The sequence below is a fragment of the Schistocerca nitens genome, chromosome 1 (assembly GCF_023898315.1).
Source record: "Schistocerca nitens isolate TAMUIC-IGC-003100 chromosome 1, iqSchNite1.1, whole genome shotgun sequence".
NCBI classification, from domain to species: Eukaryota; Metazoa; Arthropoda; class Insecta; order Orthoptera; family Acrididae; genus Schistocerca; species Schistocerca nitens.
Genome location: NC_064614.1, coordinates 225434570 through 225456488, shown reverse-complemented (window position 1 = coordinate 225456488; position 21919 = coordinate 225434570). Strand labels below are relative to the sequence as shown.

The following is a 21919-nucleotide window of genomic DNA, read 5'->3' as shown; positions in this document are numbered from 1 at the left end:
GGGTCATTGTGACGTCCGAGTTTTCCATTGGCTCAACACTTGCTTTAACTCTGGATCATACCCATAGCACCTACTGTCATCCCTAGTCATAATTCCTTCATGAAAATTTGGAGTGCTCTGAATTTCAAGTCGCAGCAAACATTCATGTGGTTTTCTCTTTGGTCATCTGTGAGCAGCTGAAGAACAAATTCTGCAGGGGGCATGGCATGTCTTCAGTTGACACATGCCAGATTTGAAACAAGAAAACCACTCTAACACTTATTATTTCCACAAAGCATCATCATTATCGACTTGCCAAAGCAACCCAATAGTCTCCGCTGGAGTTTTCGCCAAAAGAAAACAAAATTTCACACAGACTCTTTGCTCCTTCTTGTTAATCATGTCATTAATTGCCAAAGGGTTCAAATAGGAACAAAAACAATAGAGCATCACAAACAAAGAAACTTAAGTCCAACTACGCCACCTTACTTAGTGATGTGGGAGATCCCAAACTAACATCTCCTAGTTGCACAATGCGTAACTATCAATTACAGTTATTTCTGGGATCTCCCTCCCTCTCACATGAAGCATTGCTTCTTGCATATACTCTTTCGCTTCATTGTTTGAACTGTCAATGTGAATCTTCTGAGCTACTTCAAGGAAGTGATTTTTAAATACAATGGCTACCTGACTGCTGCCGTTTAATTATTTGATGGTTTTCTATTTAACAACAAAGTCCTCACATTCCTTAATGGATTTCCCAGTTTCTCTATTAAATATCATCCACATAGATTTGATTTTACTATCTGAAATATTCATTTCAAACATTATACAGAGATGTTTTGAATTTTTAATCACTTCCCATAAGAGAAGACAGTATTCCTTGTAATATGGAATCAGTCCTACTTCTCTGTTTGTCCTAACCATTTCAAGCAATTTCAACTAATCATTCGAACAGAGGCACAATTTTCCAACTTAGCACTGCATGGGATCCAGCAATGGCAATATTAAAGTGAATGCAGCCACTAATGCACACTATTGGTCATGCAAGAGACGACACTTCAGTGAAGACTTAAATATGTGGATGACAGCAGTGAGGATGGTCACACACCAGTACAGACACCTATTTTGGCATACAACTTCTAACAAAAGGTGCTGCAGCAGCACTGCATTGCACCAGCCTTTGTGCATGCACCAATATCTTGGGTTCATCGTGCAACAGGTGGCACAGCTGTTCTTCCCACTACTGGTCAGCAAATCTTTGCTTTCAGCCACCAAATTTGGCACCTTCATGCCTGCACATTTCCAACTTAGACTGCATAAATAGGAGGGTTCAGTCATAGCTCAGTGTGTATGACAGGCCTGAGGATGTCTGTCAACTGCATTGATGAAATATTATTGGCATTTCATAACAACATCTGATGTCTCGCCCAAGAACCATTTCTCTAATTTCCTTCTCCTTGCAGGTGATAATTTAATTCCTTTTATAATACAGATTTTTCTCCTATAAGTATCATACTCTATTATTTTCTTAAGCAAACAGATATTAAAGATTGATAGAAAATCATCTGTAAATACATTACATTTGGAATTGACATCTGTCACAGATTGCTTTAGTCAGCTTCCATCTACATCTACATAGATACTCTGTAAATCATGTTTAAGTGCTTGGCAGAGGGTTCATTGAACCACTTTCACAATTCTCTATTATTCCAATCTCGGATAGCACGCGGAAAGAACGAACACTTGCATCTTTCTGTACGAGCTCAGATTTCCCTTATTTTATTATGGTGATCGTTTCTCCCTATGTACGTCAGCAACAAAAAAATATTTTCACATTCAGAGGAGAAAGGTCGTGATCAAAATTTGAACTTTTTCGATGTACTCCATCAATCCTATCTGGAATGGATCCCACACTGTGCAGCAGTATTCTAAAAGAGGGTGGACAAGCATTGTGTAGGCAGTCTCCTTAGTAATTGTGTTACATTTTCTAAGTGTCATGCCAATAAAACACAGTCTTTGGTTAGCTTTCCCAACAACAATTTCTATGTGTTCTTTCCTTTAAGTTGTTCTTAATTGTAATTCCTACATATTTAGTTGAATCTATGGCCTTTAGATTTGACTGATTTATCATGTAATCGAAGATTAACAGATTCCTTTTGGTACTCATATCGTTGGCCTCAAAACTTTTCATTATTTACAGTCAATTGCCAATTTTTGCTCCATACAGGTATCTTTTCTAAATCATTTTGTAATTTGTTTTGATCTTCAGATGACTACTAGTCAATAGCAAACTACCTAAGACGGTTTCTCAGATTGTCTCCCAAATCTTTTATATAGATAAGGAACATCAAAGGGCCTATAACTCTACTTTGGGGGATGCCAGAAATCACATCTGTTCATGACTTTCTGTCAATTGCTATGAACTGTGACCTCTCAGATAGAACATGAACTGAGACGATATTTCATGAGCACACAATTTCAATATAAGCTGCTTGTGTGGTACAGTGTCAAAAGCCATCTGGAAATCCAGGAATATGGATGTTGTTGTGGTCTTCAGTCCTGAGACTGGTTTGATGCAGCTCTCCATGCTACTCTATCCTGTGCAAGCTTCTTCATCTCCCAGTACCTACTGCAACCTACATCCTTCTGAATCTGCTTAGTGTATGCATCTCTTGGTCTCCCCCTACGATTTTTACCCTCCACGCTGCCCTCCAATACTAAATTGGTGATCCCTTGATGCCTCAAAATATGTCCCACCAACCGATCCCTTCTTCTGGTCAAGTTGTGCCACAAACTCCTCTTCTCCCCAATCCGATTCAGTACCTCCTCATTAGTTATGTGATCTACCCATCTAATCTTCAGCATTCTTCTGTAGCACCACATTTCGAAAGCTTCTATTCTCTTCTTGTCCAAACTATTTATCGTCCATGTTTCACTTCCATACATGGCTACACTCCATACAAATACTTTCAGAAAAGACTTCCTGACACTTAAATCTATACTCGATGTTAACAAATTTCTCTTCTTCAGAAACGCTTTCCTTGCCATTGCCAGTCTACATTTTATATCCTCTCTACTTCGACCATCATCGGTTATTTTGCTCCCCAAATAGCAAAACTCCTTTACTACTTTAAGTGTCTCATTTCCTAATCTAATACCCTCAACATCACCCGACTTACTTCGACTACATTCCATTATCCTCGTTTTGCTTTTGTTGATGTTCATCTTATATCCTCCCTTCAAGACACCATCCATTCCGTTCAACTGCTCTTCCAAGTCCTTTGTTGTCTCTGACAGAATTACAATGTCATCGGCGAACCTCAAAGTTTTTATTTCTTCTCCATGGATTTTAATACCTACTCCGAATTTTTCTTTTGTTTCCTTCACTGCTTGCTCAATATACAGATTGAATAACATCGGGGAGAGGCTACAACCCTGTCTTACTCCCTTCCCAACCACTGCTTCCCTTTCGTGTCCCTCGACTCTTATAACTGCCATCTGGTTTCTGTACAAATTGTAAATAGCCTTTCGCTCCCTGTATTTTACCCCTGCCACCTTTAGAATTTGAAAGAGAGTATTCCAGTCAACATTGTCAAAAGCTTTCTCTAAGTCTACAAATGCTAGAAACGTAGGTTTGCCTTTCCTTAATCTTTCTTCTAAGATAAGTCGTAAGGTCAGTATTGCCTCACGTGTTCCAGTATTTCTACGGAATCCAAACTGATCTTCCCCGAGGTCAGCTTCTACCAGTTTTTCCATTCGTCTGTAAAGAATTCGTGTTAGTATTTTGCAGCTGTGGCTTATTAAACTGATTGTTCGGTAATTCTCACATCTGTCAACACCTGCTTTCTTTGGGATTGGAATTATTATATTCTTCTTGAAGTCTGAGGGTATTTCGCCTGTTTCATACATCTTGCTCACCAGATGGTAGAGTTTTGTCAGGACTGGCTCTCCCAAGGCCGTCAGTAGTTCCAATGGAATGTTGTCTACTCCGGGGGCCTTGTTTCGACTCAGGTCTTTCAGTGCTCTGTCAAACTCTTCACGCAGTATAGTATCTCCCATTTGATCTTCATCTACATCCTCTTCTATTTCCATAATATTGTCCTCAAGTACATCGCCCTTGTATAGACCCTCTATATACTCCTTCCACCTTTCTGCTTTCCCTTCTTTGCTTAGAACTGGGTTTCCATCTGAGCTCTTGATGTTCATAGAAGTGGTTCTCTTATCTCCAAAGGTCTCTTTAATTTTCCTGTAGGCAGTATCTATCTTACCCCTAGTGAGATAAGCCTCTACATCCTTACATTTGTCCTCTAGCCATCCCTGCTTAGCCATTTTGCACTTCCTGTCAATCTCATTTTTGAGACGTTTGTATTCCTTTTTGCCTGCTTCATTTACTGCATTTTTATATTTTCTCCTTTCATCAATTAAACTCAATATTTCTTCTGTTACCCAAGGATTTCTACTAGCCCCCGACTTTTTACCTACTTTATCCTCTGCTGCCTTCACTACTTCATCCCTCAAAGCTACCCATTCTTCTTCTACTGTATTTCTTTCCCCCATTCCTGTCAATTGTTCCCTTATGCTCTCCCTGAAACTCTGTACAACCTCTGGTTCTTTCAGTTTATCCAGGTCCCATCTCCTTAAATTCCCACCTTTTTGCAGTTTCTTCAGTTTTAATCTACAGGTCATAACCAATAGATTGTGGTCAGAGTCCACATCTGCCCCTGGAAATGTCTTACAATTTAAAACCTGGTTCCTAAATCCCTGTCTTACCATTATATAATCTATCTGATACCTTTTAGTATCTCCAGGGTTCTTCCATGTATACAACCTTCTATCATGATTCTTAAACCAAGTGTTAGCTATGATTAAGTTGTGCTCTGTGCAAAATTCTACCAGGCGGCTTCCTCTTTCATTTCTTAGCCCCAATCCATATTCACCTACTACGTTTCCTTCTCTCCCTTTTCCTACACTCGAATTCCAGTCACCCATGACTATTAAATTTTCGTCTCCCTTCACTATCTGAATAATTTCTTTTAATTCATCATACATTTCTTCAATTTCTTCGTCATCTGCAGAGCTAGTTGGCATATAAACTTGTACTACTGTAGTAGGTGTGGGCTTCGTATCTATCTTGGTCACAATAATGCGTTCACTAAGCTGTTTGTAGTAGCTTACCCGCGTTGCTATTTTCCTATTCATTATTAAACCTACTCCTGCATTACCCCTATTTGACTTTGTGTTTATAACCCTGTAGTCACCTGACCAGAAGTCTTGTTCCTCCCGCCACCGAACTTCACTAATTCCCACTATATCTAACTTTAACCTATCCATTTCCCTTTTCAAATTTTCTAACCTACCTGCCCGATTAAGGGACCTGACATTCCACGCTCCGATCCGTAGAACGCCAGTTTTCTTTCTCCTGATAACGACATCCTCTTGAGTAGTCCCCGCCCGGAGATCCGAATGGGGGACTATTTTACCTCCGGAATATTTTACCCAAGAGGACGCCATCATCATTTAATCATACAGTAAAGCTGCATGCCCTCGGGAAAAATTACGGCCGTAGTTTCCCCTTGCTTTCAGCCGTTCGCAGTACCAGCACAGCAAGGCCGTTTTGGTTATTGTTACAAGGCCAGATCAGTCAATCATCCAGACTGTTGCCCTTGCAACTACTGAAAAGGCTGCTGCCCCTCTTCAGGAACCACACGTTTGTCTGGCCTCTCAACAGATACCCCTCCGTTGTGGTTGTACCTACAGTACGGCTATCTGTATCGCTGAGGCACGCAAGCCTCCCCACCAACGGCAAGGTCCATGGTTCATGGGGGGGGGGGGGGGGAATCAATTTGGAATGGAATCAATTTGAAATCCCTTGTCAACAGCACTCAACACTTCGTGCGAGTTAAGAGCTATTTGTGTTTCGCAAGAACAACGTTTTCTAAGACCATGTTGACTGTGTGTCAATAGACCACTTTCTTTGAGGTGATTCACAATCTTCGAACACAATATATGCTCCAAAATCCTTCTGCATATTGACATTAATGAAATGGGCCTGTGATTTAGTGGACTACTACTACTACTACTACTACTACTACCATCTTTCTTGAATAGTGGTGCGATCTGTGCAACTTTCCAGTCTTTGGATACGGATCTTTCGTCGAGTGAACGGTTGTATATGATTGTTAAGTATGGAGTTAATGTGTCAGCATACTCCGAAAGAAAACTAACTGGTATGCAATCTGGACTGGAAGACTTGCTTCTGTTAAGTGATTTAAGTTGCTTCACTAGTCTGAGGATATCTACTTCTACATTACTAATGTTGGCAGCTGTTCTTGGTTCAGGTTCTGGAATATTTACTTTGGCTTCTTTGGTGAAGGAATTTCGGAAGGCTGTGTTTAGTAACTCTGCTTTGGCTTCGATAGTATCTTCATTGCTATCATGCAGAGAAGGCATTTTGTGTTACCACTTTTCACAGATGACCAGAATCTCTTTGGATTTTCTGCCATGTTTTGAGACAAAGTTTCGTTGTGGAAACTATTATAAGCATCTCGGACTTAATTCCATGCTAAATTTTGAACTTCTGTAAAAGATCGCCAATCTTGGAGATTTTATGTCTGTTTAAATTTGGCATGTTTTTTTCGTTGTTTCTGTGAAAGTGTTCTGACCTGTTTTGTGTACCTAGGAGGATCAGCTCCGTCATTTGTTAATTTATTTGGTGTAAATCTCTCAATTTCTGCTGATACCTTTTCTTTGAATTCAAGCCACATCTGGTCCACACTTACATTGTTAATTTGGAAGGAGTGGAGATTGTCTCTCGGGAAGGCATCAAGTGAATTTTTATCTGATTTTTTGAATAGGTATATTTTCAATTTTGGAGGATTTGGGGATAACAATATTCAATCTCCCTATGACAACCCTGTGTTCACTAATCCCTGTATCTGTTTTGATGCTCGTTATTAGCTCAGGATTATTTATTGCTAAGAGGTCAAGTGTGTTTTCACAACCGTTTACTATTCGCATGGGCTCATGAACTAGCTGCTTGAAGTAATTTTCAGAGAATGCGTTTAGCACAATTTTGGATGATGTTTTATGCATACCTCAGGAATTATACGTGTATTTTCGCCAAAATATCAAAGGTAAATTAAAGTCACCACCAATTACAACAGTATGAGTCAGGTATGTGTTTGTTTTCAAACTCAAATTTTCTTTGAACCTTTTAACATTTGTACCATCTGAAATGGGAGGTCAGTAAAAGTATCCAATTATTATTTTATTCCAGTTGCCAAGAATGACCTCTACCCATACTAACTCACAGGAACTATCTACTTCAGTTTTACCGGCAAGATAAACTACTTCTAACAGCAACAAACATCCACCACCAACTGTGTTTAGCCTAACCAACCTTACGGAACACCATTAGGTTCTTCAAAAAAATTTTGGCTGTACTTATCTCCGGCTTTAGACAGATTTCAGTGCCTATAACAATTTGAGCATCAGTGCTTTCTACTAGCACTTTGAGCTCTGCTACTTTCCCAACACAGCTACAACAATTTACAACTGTTATGCTGATGGTTCCTGTATCTACGTTCTTCCTGTGTTCAGCCTGAATCGTTTGTGACTGATGCCCTTTTTGTGTTTTTCTGAGACCCTCAAACCTAAAAAACCAACCAGTCCACGCCACACAGCCCCTGCTACCCATGTAGCCACCTCTTGCGTGTAGTGGACTTCTGACCTATTCAGCGGAACCTGAAAACCAACCACCCTATGGTGCAAGTCAAGGAATCTGCAGGCTATATGGTCTCAGAACCATCTGAGCTCTGATCCAGACACTTCACTTGGCTCAGCTTTGCAATCGGTCCTGTGAACTATGCTGCAAATGATCAGCTCTGATTCCTGTAAGGAAGCCTTGAAACTTTGTTGCCTGTTCATTAATTACTCTGTCTTCCATAATACCACTTCACTGTAAGCAAGTAAATTGTTTTCATGGTCAGAAGAGCCAATCACTACTGGATAAATATTTATATCAATGATCAAGTTACCATCTATAAAAATGTTGTCAGTTCATGTTCTACTTTCTTGTACAATTTTGGTGGGAAAATAAGCAACAGAACACATGTGTTAAGTGTTAAGTAATATTATAAATTGTTATTTTTACCTGACTCTTTCAGAAAATTGATATTAAAATCTTCACAGACTATCATCTGCTTTCTTTTGCCTACTAGGTGACACAATAAAGATTTTTCTTTAAGAGAGAGAGTAGAAGTTCCCCTGAGGAGGTCGATATATTATGACAATTAAAAGTTACTTTTCCAGTAGTAGCAGTTCACAAACACAGGCTTCCAGTAGTTGATCTAAGCAGAAACTAGTAATGTCAACAGATTTTAATTTTATTTTATTTTTTACATATAAGATAACTCCACCTGTCTCCATATTTTCCCTACAGGAATAAGCTGCTAATTTATGCTCTCCTAAGTTTAACATGCAGATTTCTATGTTTACAAGGTCCTCCAACATAATACAGCCACTTCCTTTCCACATTCTAGACTTTGTAAGCAGAGAAGAAGTTCATCAACTTCATTTTATAGTTTTCTAACATTTTGATGCATAATTGTAAGATGCCTAATTGTACAGTTATTCATGCAAGTTTGTGTGTGTGTGTGTGTGGGGCTTATCACATCTGTAATCACAGGAATTCTACTCCGTCCCCTTAAACTTCCAGCTAATCTATTCTTTCTCTTCCTATTATGGTGTATCCCAAGTCTTGTGTGTCCCCAGCTTCCAATAGCAGCAACCAGCACAGGAGCAATACATGAGTTCCACCCAAACTCAGCAGCATCTTGCTCAGTTCCTGCGTAACTCACCTTATGGCTTTGTTCATGGAGGGTCGATCATCCTACTGCAGAACCTCAACAAGCACACACTTGTGTGTTATGTTGCTACACCTAGCTTTTTCAGGCTGCACTTGATACTGTATTCTCTATTCTTGGCCAGGCTATTACCTGCTCCCCCAATTCTCAATATCCTACTCTCTCTTGTCCTGGTAATTGATGAAGCTATAACATTATTGTACTGAGCAGTGTTTATTATTCGGAAGACTGAGACACTAAGGTTAGAGCTGTACACCAAAGTACACAGATTGGATCAGATTCATTACACTGTTCGGTCTTCTGACACACAAAAAAGAGCTGCTCGAAACATGTTAAAAAATAAAAGACAGAGATAAATAAAAAGAGAATACATGAATACAAAAAAAGATAGGTTAACATCACTTTTACAGATTCTAAGCAAATCGGTTCTCAAGAAGGATGTAGAAGAAGTAGAAAAAATTATATACACTTTAATTGAAAAGCTAACCACAGATCTTTAAATGTGTGCAAATAAAATGCACAAGTTAATTACTAGGCTATTGCAGTCAAGAATCGTCAAAATTAAAACAGATGTACTTACACAGGTTGGATAACTGGACTGTAGGCATCATGAAGTAAGATATTACATAGCACTCATGTGACATGGTTAATAACATGTAAATCCATCAGTTGGACTACGAAATTCATCAATGGATTAAAACAGCGAGAATTCTCCCTGCTACATTACCTCTGTTCCTACAAACCCTTTGCTCTAAATCTCCTCAAGCTTCTCATTCCACCTTTACTCACACAATGGAAATTTCCCATTTCTCTTTCCCAGTATGTATCAATCAACTACCTTATTTACCCTTCCTTTTCCTACTTTTAATTTTTTTCCTAGCAGTCCTCTAACACATTCCTACCTGCTTGCATCCTACACCCTAGCATGATCTTTCCTAATCCTGTCTTGTCCTGTACACCCCTTCCTATTCATCCAGTACCCACCACAGATAAAACGTGTGTGTGTGTGTGTGTGTGTGTGTGTGTGTGTGTTCATAGCAGTCTTTGTTGGTAGCTTATATACACTTTTACTTACAGCATCTTGGATGAGGTACAATGAGAAATGCAGCTGGTTAATAGCATCTGCATCAAAATCCAGCTCTTCTTTCAATGTATGTATTGCGTTTTCAAGTGATTCTTTGTTTTGATCTGATATATAGTTTCTCAGGCTGCGAATCATTGCCACCAGATGTGTCTACAAGAGAAAATGACTAAATAATAACAATATAATTTAAAAAAATACTTAATTACATCACACTGAACTAAATGGAGACTACATTAGATTTTCATATGCCATTTACATTAATCGAAGACAAAAACAAACACTAAAAATTTAGGATACAGTTTTTAAAAAACTAAAAAAACATAAAAGAAAGAGAATAAGCTGCCATTTGACTGTATGTTACTATATTTTTCTTTTGTACAACCTACACTATTTTGGCACAGCCCACCATGAATTCCTCTTGTGCAACCTTTTCATCTCAGAGTAGCAGGTGCACCCTACATCCTCAATTATTTGCTGAAAGTATTCCAATATCTGTCTTTCCCTATAGCTCTTACCGTCTACAGCTCCCTCTAGTATCATGGTAGTTATTCGCTTATGTCTTACCATGTGTTCTATCATCCTGTCCCTTCCTTTTGTCAGTATTTCCCACATGTTCCTTTCCTTGCCAGTTCTGCAGAGAATCTACTCATTCTTTCTCTTATCAGTTTACCTGTTGTTGTTGTTGTTGTTGTTGTTGTCTTCAGTACTGAGACTGGTTTGATGCAGCTCTCCATGCTACTCTATCCTGTGCAAGCTTCTTCATCTCCCAGTACTTACTGCAACCTACATCCTTCTGAATCTGCTTAGTGTATTCATCTCTTGGTCTCCCTCTACGATTTTTACCCCCCACGCTGCCCTCCAATGCTAAATTTGTGATCCCTTGATGCCTCAGAACATGTCCTACTAACCGGTCCCTTCTTCTTGTTAAGTTGTGCCACATACTCCTCTTCTCCCCAACTCTATTCAATACCTCCTCATTAGTTATGTGATCTCCCCATCTAATCTTCAGCATTCTTCTGTAGCACCACATTTCGAAAGCTTCTATTGTCTTCTTGTCCAAACTATTTATCGTCCATGTTTCACTTCCATACATGGCTCCACTCCATACAAATACTTTCAGAAACGATTTCCTGACACTTAAATCTATACTCGATGTTAACAAATTTCTCTTCTTCAGAGTTATTTTGCTCCTCAAATAGCAAAACTCCTTTACTACTTTAAGTGTCTCATTTCCTAATCTAATTCCTTCAGCATCACTCGACTTAATTCGACTACATTCCATTATCCTCGTTTTGCTTTTGTTGATGTTCATCTTACATCCTCCTTTCAAGCCACTATCCATTCTGTTCAACTGCTCTTCCAAGTCCTTTGCTGTCTCTGACAGAATTACAATGTCATCGGCGAGCCTCAACGTTTTTATTTCTTCTCCATGGACTTTAATACCTACTCTGAATTTTTCTTTTGTTTCCTTTACTGCTTGCTCAATATACAGATTGTATAACATCGGGGACAGGCTACAACCCTGTCTCACTCCCTTCCCAACCACTGCTTCCCTTTCATGCCCCTCGACTCTTATAACTGCCATCTGCTTTCTATACAAATTGTAAATAGCCTTCCGCTCCCTGTATTTTACCCCTGCCACCTTTAGAATTTGAAGGAGAGTATTCCAGTCAACATTGTCAAAAGCTTTCTCTAAGTCTACAAATGTTAGAAATGTAGGTTTGCCTTTCCTAAGTCGTAGGGTCAGTATTGCCTCACGTGTTCCAACATTTCTGCGGAATCCAAACTGATCTTCGCCGAGGTCGGCTTCTACCAGTTTTTCCATTCGTCTGTAAAGAATTCGTGTTAGTATTTTGCAGCTGTGACTTATTAAACTGATAGTTCAGTAATTTTCACATCTGTCAACACCTGCTTTCTTTGGGATTGGAATTATTATATTCTTCTTGAAGTATGAGGGTATTTCGCCTGTCTCAAACATCTTGCTCACCAGATGGTAGAGTTTGGTAGGAATGGCTCTCCCAAGGCCGTCAGTAGTTCTGATGGAATGTTGTCTATTCCCGGGGCCTTGTTTCGACTCAGGTCTTTCAGTGCTCTGTCAAACTCTTCACGCAGTATCGTATCTCCCATTTCATCTTCATCTACATCCTCTTGCATTTCCATAATATTGTCCTCAAATACATCACCCTTGTATAAACCCTCTATATATTCCTTCCACCCTTCTGCTTTCCCCTCTTTGCTTAGAACTGTGTTTCCATCTGAGCTCTTGATATTCATGCAAGTGGTTCTCTTCTCTCCAAAGGTCTCTTTAATTTTCCTGTAGGCAGTATCTATCTTACCCCTAGTGAGACAAGCCTCTACATCCTTACATTTGTCCTCTAGCCATCCCTGCTTAGCCATTTTGCACTTCCTGTCGATATCATTTTTGAGACGTTTGTATTCCCTTTTGAATGCTTCATTTACTGCATTTTTATATTTTCTCCTTTCATCAATTAAATTCAATATCTCTTCTGTTACCCAAGGGTTTCTACTAGCCCTCGTGTTTTTACCTATTTGAACATCTGCTGCCTTCACTATTTCATCCCTCAAAGTTACCCATTCTTCTTCTACTGTATTTCTTTCCCCCATTCCCATCAATTGCTCCCTTATGCTCTCCCTGAAACTCTGTACAACCTCTGGTTCTTTCAGTTTATCCAGGTCCCATCTCCTTAAATTCCCACCTTTTTACAGTTTCTTCAATTTTAATCTACAGTTCATAACCAATAGATTGTGGTCAGACTCCACATCTGCCCCTGGAAATGTCTTACAATTTAAAACCTGGTTCCTAAATCTCTGTCTTACCATTATATAATCTGTCTGATACCTTTTAGTATCTCCAGGGTTCTCCCATGTATACAACCTCTTTTCATGATTGTTAAACCATGTGTTAGTTATGATTAAGTTATGCTCTGCACAAAATTCTACCAGGCGGCTTCCTCTTCCATTTCTTAGCCCCAATCCATATTCACCTAATATGTTTCCTTCTCTCCCTTTTCCTACTCTCGAATTCCAGTCACCCATGACTATTAAATTCTCGTCTCCCTTCACTACCTGAATAATTTCTTTTATCTCATCATACATTTCATCAATTTCTTCATCATCTGCAGAGCTAGTTGGCATATAAACTTGTACTACTGTAGTAGGCGTGGGCTTCATGTCTATCTTGGCCACAATAATATGTACACTATGCTGTTTGTAGTAGCTTACCCGCACTCCTATTTTTTTATTCAGTATTAAACCTACTCCTGCTTTACCCCTATTTGATTTTGTATTTGTAACCCTGTATTCACCTGACCAAAAGTCTTGTTCCTCCTGCCACTGAACTTCACTAATTCCCACTATATCTAACTTTAACATATCCATTCCCTTTTTAAATTTTCTAACCTACCTGCCCGATTAAGGGATCTGACATTCCACGCTCCGATCCGTAGAACGCCAGTTTTCTGTCTCCTGATAACAACGTCCTCCTGAGTAGTCCCCGCCCGGAGATCCGAATGGGGGACTATTTTACATCCGGAATATTTTACCCAAGAGGACGCCATCATCATTTAATCATACAGTAAAGCTGAATGCCCTCAGTAAAAATTACAGCTGTAGTTTCCCCTTGCTTTCGGCCTTTCGCAGTACCAGAACAGGAAGGCTATTTTGGTTAATGTTACAAGGCCAGATCAGTCAATCATCCAGACTGTTGCCCCTGCAACTACTGAAAAGGCTGCTGCCCCTCTTCAGGAGCCACATGTTTTTCTGGCCTCTCAACAGATACCCCTCCGTTGTGGTTGCACCTACGATACGGCTATCTGTATTGTTGAGGCATGCAAGCCTCCCCACCAACGCCAAGGTCCGTGGTTCATGTTGTTGTTCTTATAAACATCCATTCCTGTACAACTGAACTGCCTGCTGTGGTATTCACTACCATAGTATCTGCAGTCTCAAAGAACTTCAAGCACATCTCATTATTCATCAGTATTCCACTAGCGCACTTCTTTTCACAAATATCTAATTTCAGAATCTCTGTCTGACCACACTGTAAGCTAGCTGGAATCTTTCCATATCTCCAAACCCTTTCCAAGTATACCTTCTCCTCTTGTGATTTTTGAAGCATTAAAAAAATTAACACAGTTTACCATTGTTTGATAGAATATATATTTCACTCAACTTAGATATCTAAACATTAACTGTTGTTGAACAAGACTAAAGTATATCTCTTGAGGGTCTGCACTACTCCAACTGCTTGCCTACCTCAACTCACAGATGTATCTTCCAAAGAAGGATGCTTTTTGCGAGTTTAGCAAATGCAGAATAGCACATTTTTGCAGGTCTGCAACTATTATTACACAAAAACAAGTAAGCAAATGCTCAATATTAAAAATAAATGAAACATCTACAAAGCCCATCTTGAATAGCAGAAGCAATTATCTGTTTATATTTGGATTCAACTTTTAAAATTTTCACAGCTCCTGGCCAGCAATCGAAATTCAATTGTACTACCAATCTTCCCTAATATTCTATTTTTCTTATATAATTTCTTCGTTGTATCTGATGCATATCATCTGGTCCTCCTTTCTGTGCAGTCTTTTTCTACCTTTACGTCTTACAAGCTTTTCAGTTCTCCTGCTCTCCAACCTCAAAACAAGAACAGTGTGACAGCCAATGTGCATGATGTTTCACACTGACTTTCCAGTGAATATGACTGTATCACCTTTACTTCATTTTTATGACCAATAAAAACCACTGTGCTACTACAGTGTGAAATGTAGATGCAACATAACAAAAACAAGAAAACTAAGAATTATTATGCTTAAGGTTCTTCAGCAGAGGAACTGCACCATGGGTGATGAAAACTAAGAATTATTATGCTTAAGGTTCTTCAGCAGAGGAATTGCACCATGGGTGATTACCTATGGGCTATTCAGCATAGCTGACATTTACAAATCAAGGCAGCCACTACTAGCTGCTGCACATCCGAAAGAACAGTTAGTTTGACAACGGATAGGGAGCAAAACAGCTTTGAATGAGTGCACCAAGAATACTACTCAAAGTAAAATATGTAATCACTGGCAGTCTTTGTCTTGTGATTTTATCGGGAGCTCCAATGTTGAGTGCATTTTCGAGCCTCTTAGGAAAAGAGTGTCCAGGGCTGGAAAGAAGTCCAATGTGCTCTTGGGTATGTCTGCTGGAGGGCCTCATCCAAGATGTGTAAGAGGTCCTGTCTTTGGCTACTGAGGGTGCAGAGTGCAATCGTTACAAGTTTTGGCTCGTGGAATCACCAATTATGCCTATCCTTGGGTTCTGAGGTCATCCTCAGCTCATAGGTGTGACTGGCAGGGTGCCAAACCTCATGGGTTGCAAGCAGAGGTTACAATCTGCAGTATCATGTCCAGAATTGATTGGAATCCTTTGGTTTGGAACCAAGTGAGAGTCTCAACCAGAGGCTACATCGATTCTGTGACGGTCTTGGCTGGAGGTTTCACGACCTGCATTATGGGGTATAGAATTGTAGGACTTCCCTTGATAAGTAATGATTGTGCTATTCAGAGGCAGAAGCTATTTGGGTAGCAGAGAATTGTGGAGTGCACATGAGGCTCTTTTACACTAACCATTAGTCTGAGGTTCTTTGATGAACATTCATGAGTCGATACGCAGCGAGTGAAATCAGATCACATACAAAGGAAAGCCATTTCGAATGTCAAAATACCAGTAAATTGCTGAAGCATTCATAAAAAGTTCCTGAATTTACTGCTGTCCAGGAAAGCTATCAAGATCAAATTACACTCCGAACTAAGGGTTGAGTGAAGCCTAAAGTAGAAAGCTCTGAAATACGAGGTATGTTCAACAAAGAACAACCATAAATTCTTTCTTCCTTTTTTCCCCAACATACCTTTAATCATCATGGTAATTTTGATGGTCCTTCTCAAAATAATCTCTTTTGGAAGTGATGCAGTTGTCCCAGTTTCTGTATGTCTGCCTCTGCAGCCTTCACTACTGCTTCTGAAGATTTTTGCAAGGGTTTTGCAAGATCTCTGTTTGCATAATCCATGTTGATTTTTATGGGAAAAAGATTAATGTCAGTGATATAAAACTATAATTATGTGCATCTGTCCTATGATCCCTCTTGAAAATGGGAATAACCTGCACTTTTTCCAGTTGCTAGGTACCTTTTATTGCTCAGCAACCTACAACAAACAGCTGCTAGTATGGGAACAAGTTCTTTCACATAATCTCTGTAGAATTTTATAGGTATCTCATCTGATCCTGATGTCTTGCCACTAATAATTGAATGTAGTTGTTTTTCTATTCTGTGAATGGTTATACCAATATTTACCATTTCGAAGTTTTTATGGTGATTGAAAGGAGGGACCATGTTATGATCTTCTGTGTATTATGGTCTTCTGTTCTTTGGAAGACTGAATTCAATATTTTCACCTTCTCTTTGTCATCTTGTGTTCTGGTGAGAGTATGATCCCCAAGTGACTGAACAGATGATTTTGATCTGCTTACTATTTTATATACAATGAAAACATTGTCAGATCGAGTGACAAAACTTACTTTCAAAGTCATTGAACACTTCTATCATTCCTCCCAGCTTTCATTTCTCTGCTAAGTTTTTATTTCTCCTGAATCTGCAATGAAGCGCTCTCGGTTCACGTAGCAGTTTTCTAACAAGGTGGATCTTTCCCATCCCTTTAGACCCTGCTCAGAACAGACTTCCCTAGGACATACTGAATTATGCTTTTAAATTTTTTCTATTTGTATTGTACATCTTCATCCTCAGCACTGAATATTTGATGTTGACACTTTAGAAAGTATGTGATACTGATGTCTGGAATGGGATGTAAGTGAATTTCTTTTTAACTTTCTAACAGGCTTAATTTGTGTACTGAACATAGACTGAATGGATCTGTGCTCTTTGAGGATGGGTACTCTAATAACTGAACTGTCTGTGTATGCCTCACAACCCAACTCACATTTAAAAATAAATCTTATTCACTGTACATCAGCTACAGATATTGGTAGCGTAACTTACAGAATTTTCAATCTGCGAGAATCTGTCCTCTATGTTCCCAAAGTACGCAACTAAACACCTGCAGAAAGTTCTACATCACCTGGAATATACACACCAGCACACACACTATTCCAGAATGAAGTTTCATTGTGAAAGCAATCCTACAAGATGTGGCTAGGTCATCCTAGCAAAATTCTTATATTAAGAGAATTACTGCAGTAGATTATGCAGGAAAGTTTGGGGAAATAGAAGAAATGTATCCATACACTTAAGCATTTGAGAAGGACCATGATGAGTGTTCAGGTGACTCCGTTAGTAATATTGCTCCCAAAGAAAGATACCTGAGCTCACATTTCAGTCTTAAACAACAGCCTTAATCAAACAGAAGGTTCATATTGGATGAGACACGACTTTGTAATATCTAATTTCAATTACAGTTTGTAGTTAAATATAAACTTACTGTGGAAAGAACTGTTGCTAACAGTTCCCTTTGTATGTTCTGCATCCACACCTCACAGATCTTTTGCTCATCTTGGCTGATAACTCTTGACAGAGTCATGCGTCTCTGGGAATCTTTCTTCAACAAATAAAATCCATCTTGTTCTGAGGCCTCTCCCAATCCCAAAACTCCACCTCCTTTAGGTGTAGGTATGTCAACTTCTGGGGAAAGTAAGCCACCTGATGAACTTCGTCGTGTCATATTTACACCACTCTCTTGATCTGTCTCATATGTGGGTGTACTGAGACTGTGAACAATTAATAAAGAGCGTTACTGTAGTCATCTGGCTTTTACAGCAATCTGAATAGTTTTCACACTAAAATAGGATGCACACTTCAAGAATTCCATTATACTTCAGAGAGTTCAACTTACTATGATATGCTTGGATAAGTAAAAAAATAAATAAAGATCTGTACATAGAACTTGTCCTTACTGTAAATTGGTTTTTGCTACTACAATTTCTTTGTTCTGGTAGAATCAAAATTTCAGTCTATAATTTCTCATTCATTGTGTGAGAATATTAAACATTTTAAAAACAATGTCAACAATAGATGAAAGTATGAAATTCCACAGGTGAACACGTACATACCCACACACACATGTGGTTACAGAGTAAAACTGCTTATGAGAGGTTGCACAGGATGGGATAGGAGTAGGGTTGTGGGTGAAGCAGGAGAAAGGGGTAGGGGACAGGGGCAGGGGGAGGGGGAGGGGAAAGAGCACAGGGGAGAAAGGGGCAGGGAGAGAGAGAGAGAGAGAGAGAGAGAGAGAGAGAGAGAGAGAAGGGGGGGATGGAGGGGAAGAGAGCGGGGAGAGAGAGAGAGAGAGAGAGAGAGAAGGGGGGGATGGAGGGGAAGAGAGCGGGGAGAGAGAGAGAGAGAGAGAGAGAGAGAGAGAAGGGGGGGATGGAGGGGAAGAGAGCGGGGAGAGAGAGAGAGAGAGAGAGAGAGAGAGAGAGAGAGAGTGAGTGAGTGAGTGAGTGAGTGAGTGTGTGTGTGTGTGTGTGTGTGTGTGTGTGTGCGGGCGCGCGCGCGCACTACTTTCACAAGTAAATCTGGGGCAAGTGAGTAGGAAGGGAGCAGCTGATGATAAGAGAAAAAAGGCAGTTTAGTCCAGGGGGTTTGGGGGAAAGAGACGACGTGCTGGAGAAACTGTGTAGTTCCGAGGAGCTGGTACTGTGAGGAAGTATCCAAAAAGCACAGGTATTGAAGCACTTGTTGAAGTCATTTGTGTGGTGGCACGCAGCACGCTCAGCAAATCAATGAGTTTAGTTATCCACAGCCTGCAGTGACCTTTCAAGTTGCACAGTAATTGCAGGGCAGCTGGTAATGATGTGGCTGTTTTCACAAGTAACCCCACATGTGATTAGACATGAAATGCCTGTGACTGGTTTGCAGTAGGAGATGGTGGTTAGGCATATGTAGCTGATCTTATATTTGAGTAGCCTGCAGTGAAACAATCTGTGAGGTGCAGGTTTTGGGACCCATGATGGAAATTTAACTCAGGACTAGCTGGATAAGACAACATCCTTCTATAAGGGTCCTGAAAAGGTTATCAGCATATCTGGTGTAATTCCAGTTTCCCAAAAAATATGCAGCACCCAAGTGTACCAAGGGTGTCTAAGAGCGATTTTTTTGACATCTAACATATGATAGCTGCCTACATCGAAGTATAATTGGTGGTTATTCCATTTGATAAGGATATGGTTTTCCTCTATGTTGCACATATGCAGAATGGCATTGGCAGGTGGCATTTTGGAACCCATAACTTGCACAAAATTGTTTTTAGATTTGGCCTATGGAGGAGAAACAGCTGTGTGTCAGAATGTGAATGCTCAAAAGGATTAGGGAGAAGGTTGTCAGTTTAGTATCAAGGACAACATGGTGGTATTTCACTGTAGTAAGAGCATGGATGTGAGGGATGTTTGTTTATGGGAACATAATATCCACAGTGACAAGCAGTATCTGGTGGTATTGGGAAATGAAGTGATTAGTGATTTGAATGTAGGAAAGTAGACTATGGACAATTGGTTGCCTGTCACCAAAGGCAGATATCTTACCAAAGTGAAACTATCAGCAGGGACTCTACTTAACTTTGTAGAACTCAGGGTGCAGATAAAAGATAGATGCACACTGGATTACCGGTACAAGGAGGGAAATGGATACAAGTGACATATGTGCATTTTTCATATTTTCACGGCACAAAGACTGTTCCATAAAATTTCAGGCATGCATCCGCATAAATTCAACTTCTTCTTCTAATATTTCAGCTGAATACCATCTAGCCATCTTCAGAGTGAGCCAAGGTGACACACTCCAGCACCTGCTCCGTCCTTTCAAACTTGAGGACCGAACCACTGAGCATGCGGCCACAGATACACAACGCGTCAGTGATGCTGATCGGCAGCAAAGAGGTATGACATAAGCATATGTATGGATGGAATAAATCTATGGCTGTGCAGTAGATCCATACGGTGATATCGATGTATCACTGCAAGCTGCATAGTCTTTGTTATTTAATTACATAAATTATTAGAGATAGCGGCTTCACTTTGGACAAAGCATGGAATCTAGCAATTTCTGTAATTAAATCACAAACGTCACGGCAATGCAGCTCGCAGTGATACATCGATATCACCATGTGGATTGACTGCACAGCCATAGATTTATTCCATGCTTATGTCATACCTCTTTGCTGCCGATCAACATCTCTGGCACCTTTTGTATCTGCGGCCGCATGCGCAGTGGTTCAGTCCTTGGGTTTAAAAGGACAGAGAAAGTGCTGGAGTGTCAGTCACCTTGGCTCACTCTGAAGATGGCTGGTGGTATTCAGCCACAATATTAGAAGAAGAAGTTGAATTTATGTGGCTGCACATCTGAAATTTTATGAAACAAGTGACATATTTTGAGAAGGGTCTATACGACATATTTTGAGATGGTCCTATATGTTTTAAGGAGTTGCTGAATGCCCAGATGGGATTATAGTGGCAAAGTCTATAAGCAGAAGTGTCAGCAAGTTGATGGAGACCCTCATTCTGTTGTCACAGGTTTATGAACATGGTAGGTTAACAGAGTCTGGCTGTATGGAAAGGATGGTCAGGGGCGATAATGGGTAGGGAGAGGTCAGAAATGGTTAAGACAATTTTCAGTGAGTTGTCTGAGCTAGTAGTGGCATGGACGGCAAAGAAATATTTCCACTGATGAGAATTAGCAAATGAAAGCTGTTTCTTGACAAGTGAAGTTATTAGCAATACTGAGGTATCTACAGGGATCGGTTTAGGATGTATGGGGTGAAAGCAGGTTTGTGGCTGGTTGAATGAGAGTGATGGGTTATCTGGTGGTAAGTGGAACTCCCAAGCAGCAGCAAGATGTAAATAGCTTACATAACTTCCTCAGATGGTGCTGAGAAAGTTGTAACAGCCACCTGAGGGCAAAGGGTATCAATTTCTTAGGTACCTTTATGGACAGACAATATCATTCCCAATTAGTCCTGAAAACTGATTTCCCATGTCATTCCTTCCTGTGACACCAACAAATCCATCACTAAAGAAAACCAGCCAATGACCACCATCACTTGGACTTTGAAAACTAAATCACATCCATTGTCAGGACTTCAAATACCTCTCATCACATGTCTAAATGTGGGGTATCTACTCGAAAGCTTATCCTCATCAAAGTGGTATTTATTCACCCAACAGGCTGACATAATATTTTTGTCCATCCCCACAACAATCTAAACCACAATCCTGAACCACACGAATCATTGCTCTATGGATGAACCATCTGCAAGAGCTGTCCCATCCACCCAGTCATCCTGCACTTCAATCATAGGTGTTTCCTAACAAATAAACTTCATGGCTCCATGAGAGTGCAGCCAAGACATAAACAAGTTACAGCCAAGACAAAAAAATGGCTCTGAGCACTATGGGACTCAACATCTGAGGTCATCGGTCCCCTAGAACTTAGAACTACTTAAACCTAACTAACCTAAGGACATCACACACATCCATGCCCGAGGCAGGATTCGAACCTGCGACCGTAGTGGTCGTGCAGTTCCAGACTGAAGCACCTAGAACCGCTCGGCCACACCGGCCGGCCCAGCCAAGACATAAACAAGCTAAACAAGCTATGCTGCAATCATTCTGCTGGATTCTACATAGGAAAGATAACTGATCAGCTGTCTACCCACGTGTGTGTGTGTGTGTGTGTGTGTGTGTGTGTGTGTGTGTGGAGGAGGGGGAGAGGTTGGTTGATGTGGGGGAGGAGACCAACCAGCGAGGTCATTGATCCCATCGCATTAGGGAAGGACAGGGAAGGCAGTTGGCCATGCCCTTTCCCAGGAACCGGCATATATCTGAAGCTATTTATGGAAATCACCGAAAACCTATATCAGGCTGGCCAAATGCAAGTCTAATGTGCTAACTACTGCACTGAATGGGAGGGGCAGCATTT

The 21919-nt window shown here is 40.2% G+C and overlaps 1 protein-coding gene across 1 annotated transcript in view; it reads right to left on the bottom strand.

The window, feature by feature from the left end:
• The window catches only part of LOC126246203 (mitogen-activated protein kinase kinase kinase 15), a 188760-nt gene that overhangs the window by 33357 nt on the left and 133484 nt on the right, over nt 1–21919 (bottom strand). The window contains exons 19-20 of the mRNA XM_049948376.1: nt 17430–17715; nt 9922–10080 (exon numbers count right to left, since the gene is read on the bottom strand). Coding sequence (XP_049804333.1) covers nt 9922–10080; nt 17430–17715 — 445 coding nt within the window. The remainder of the gene's footprint in view (nt 1–9921; nt 10081–17429; nt 17716–21919) is intronic.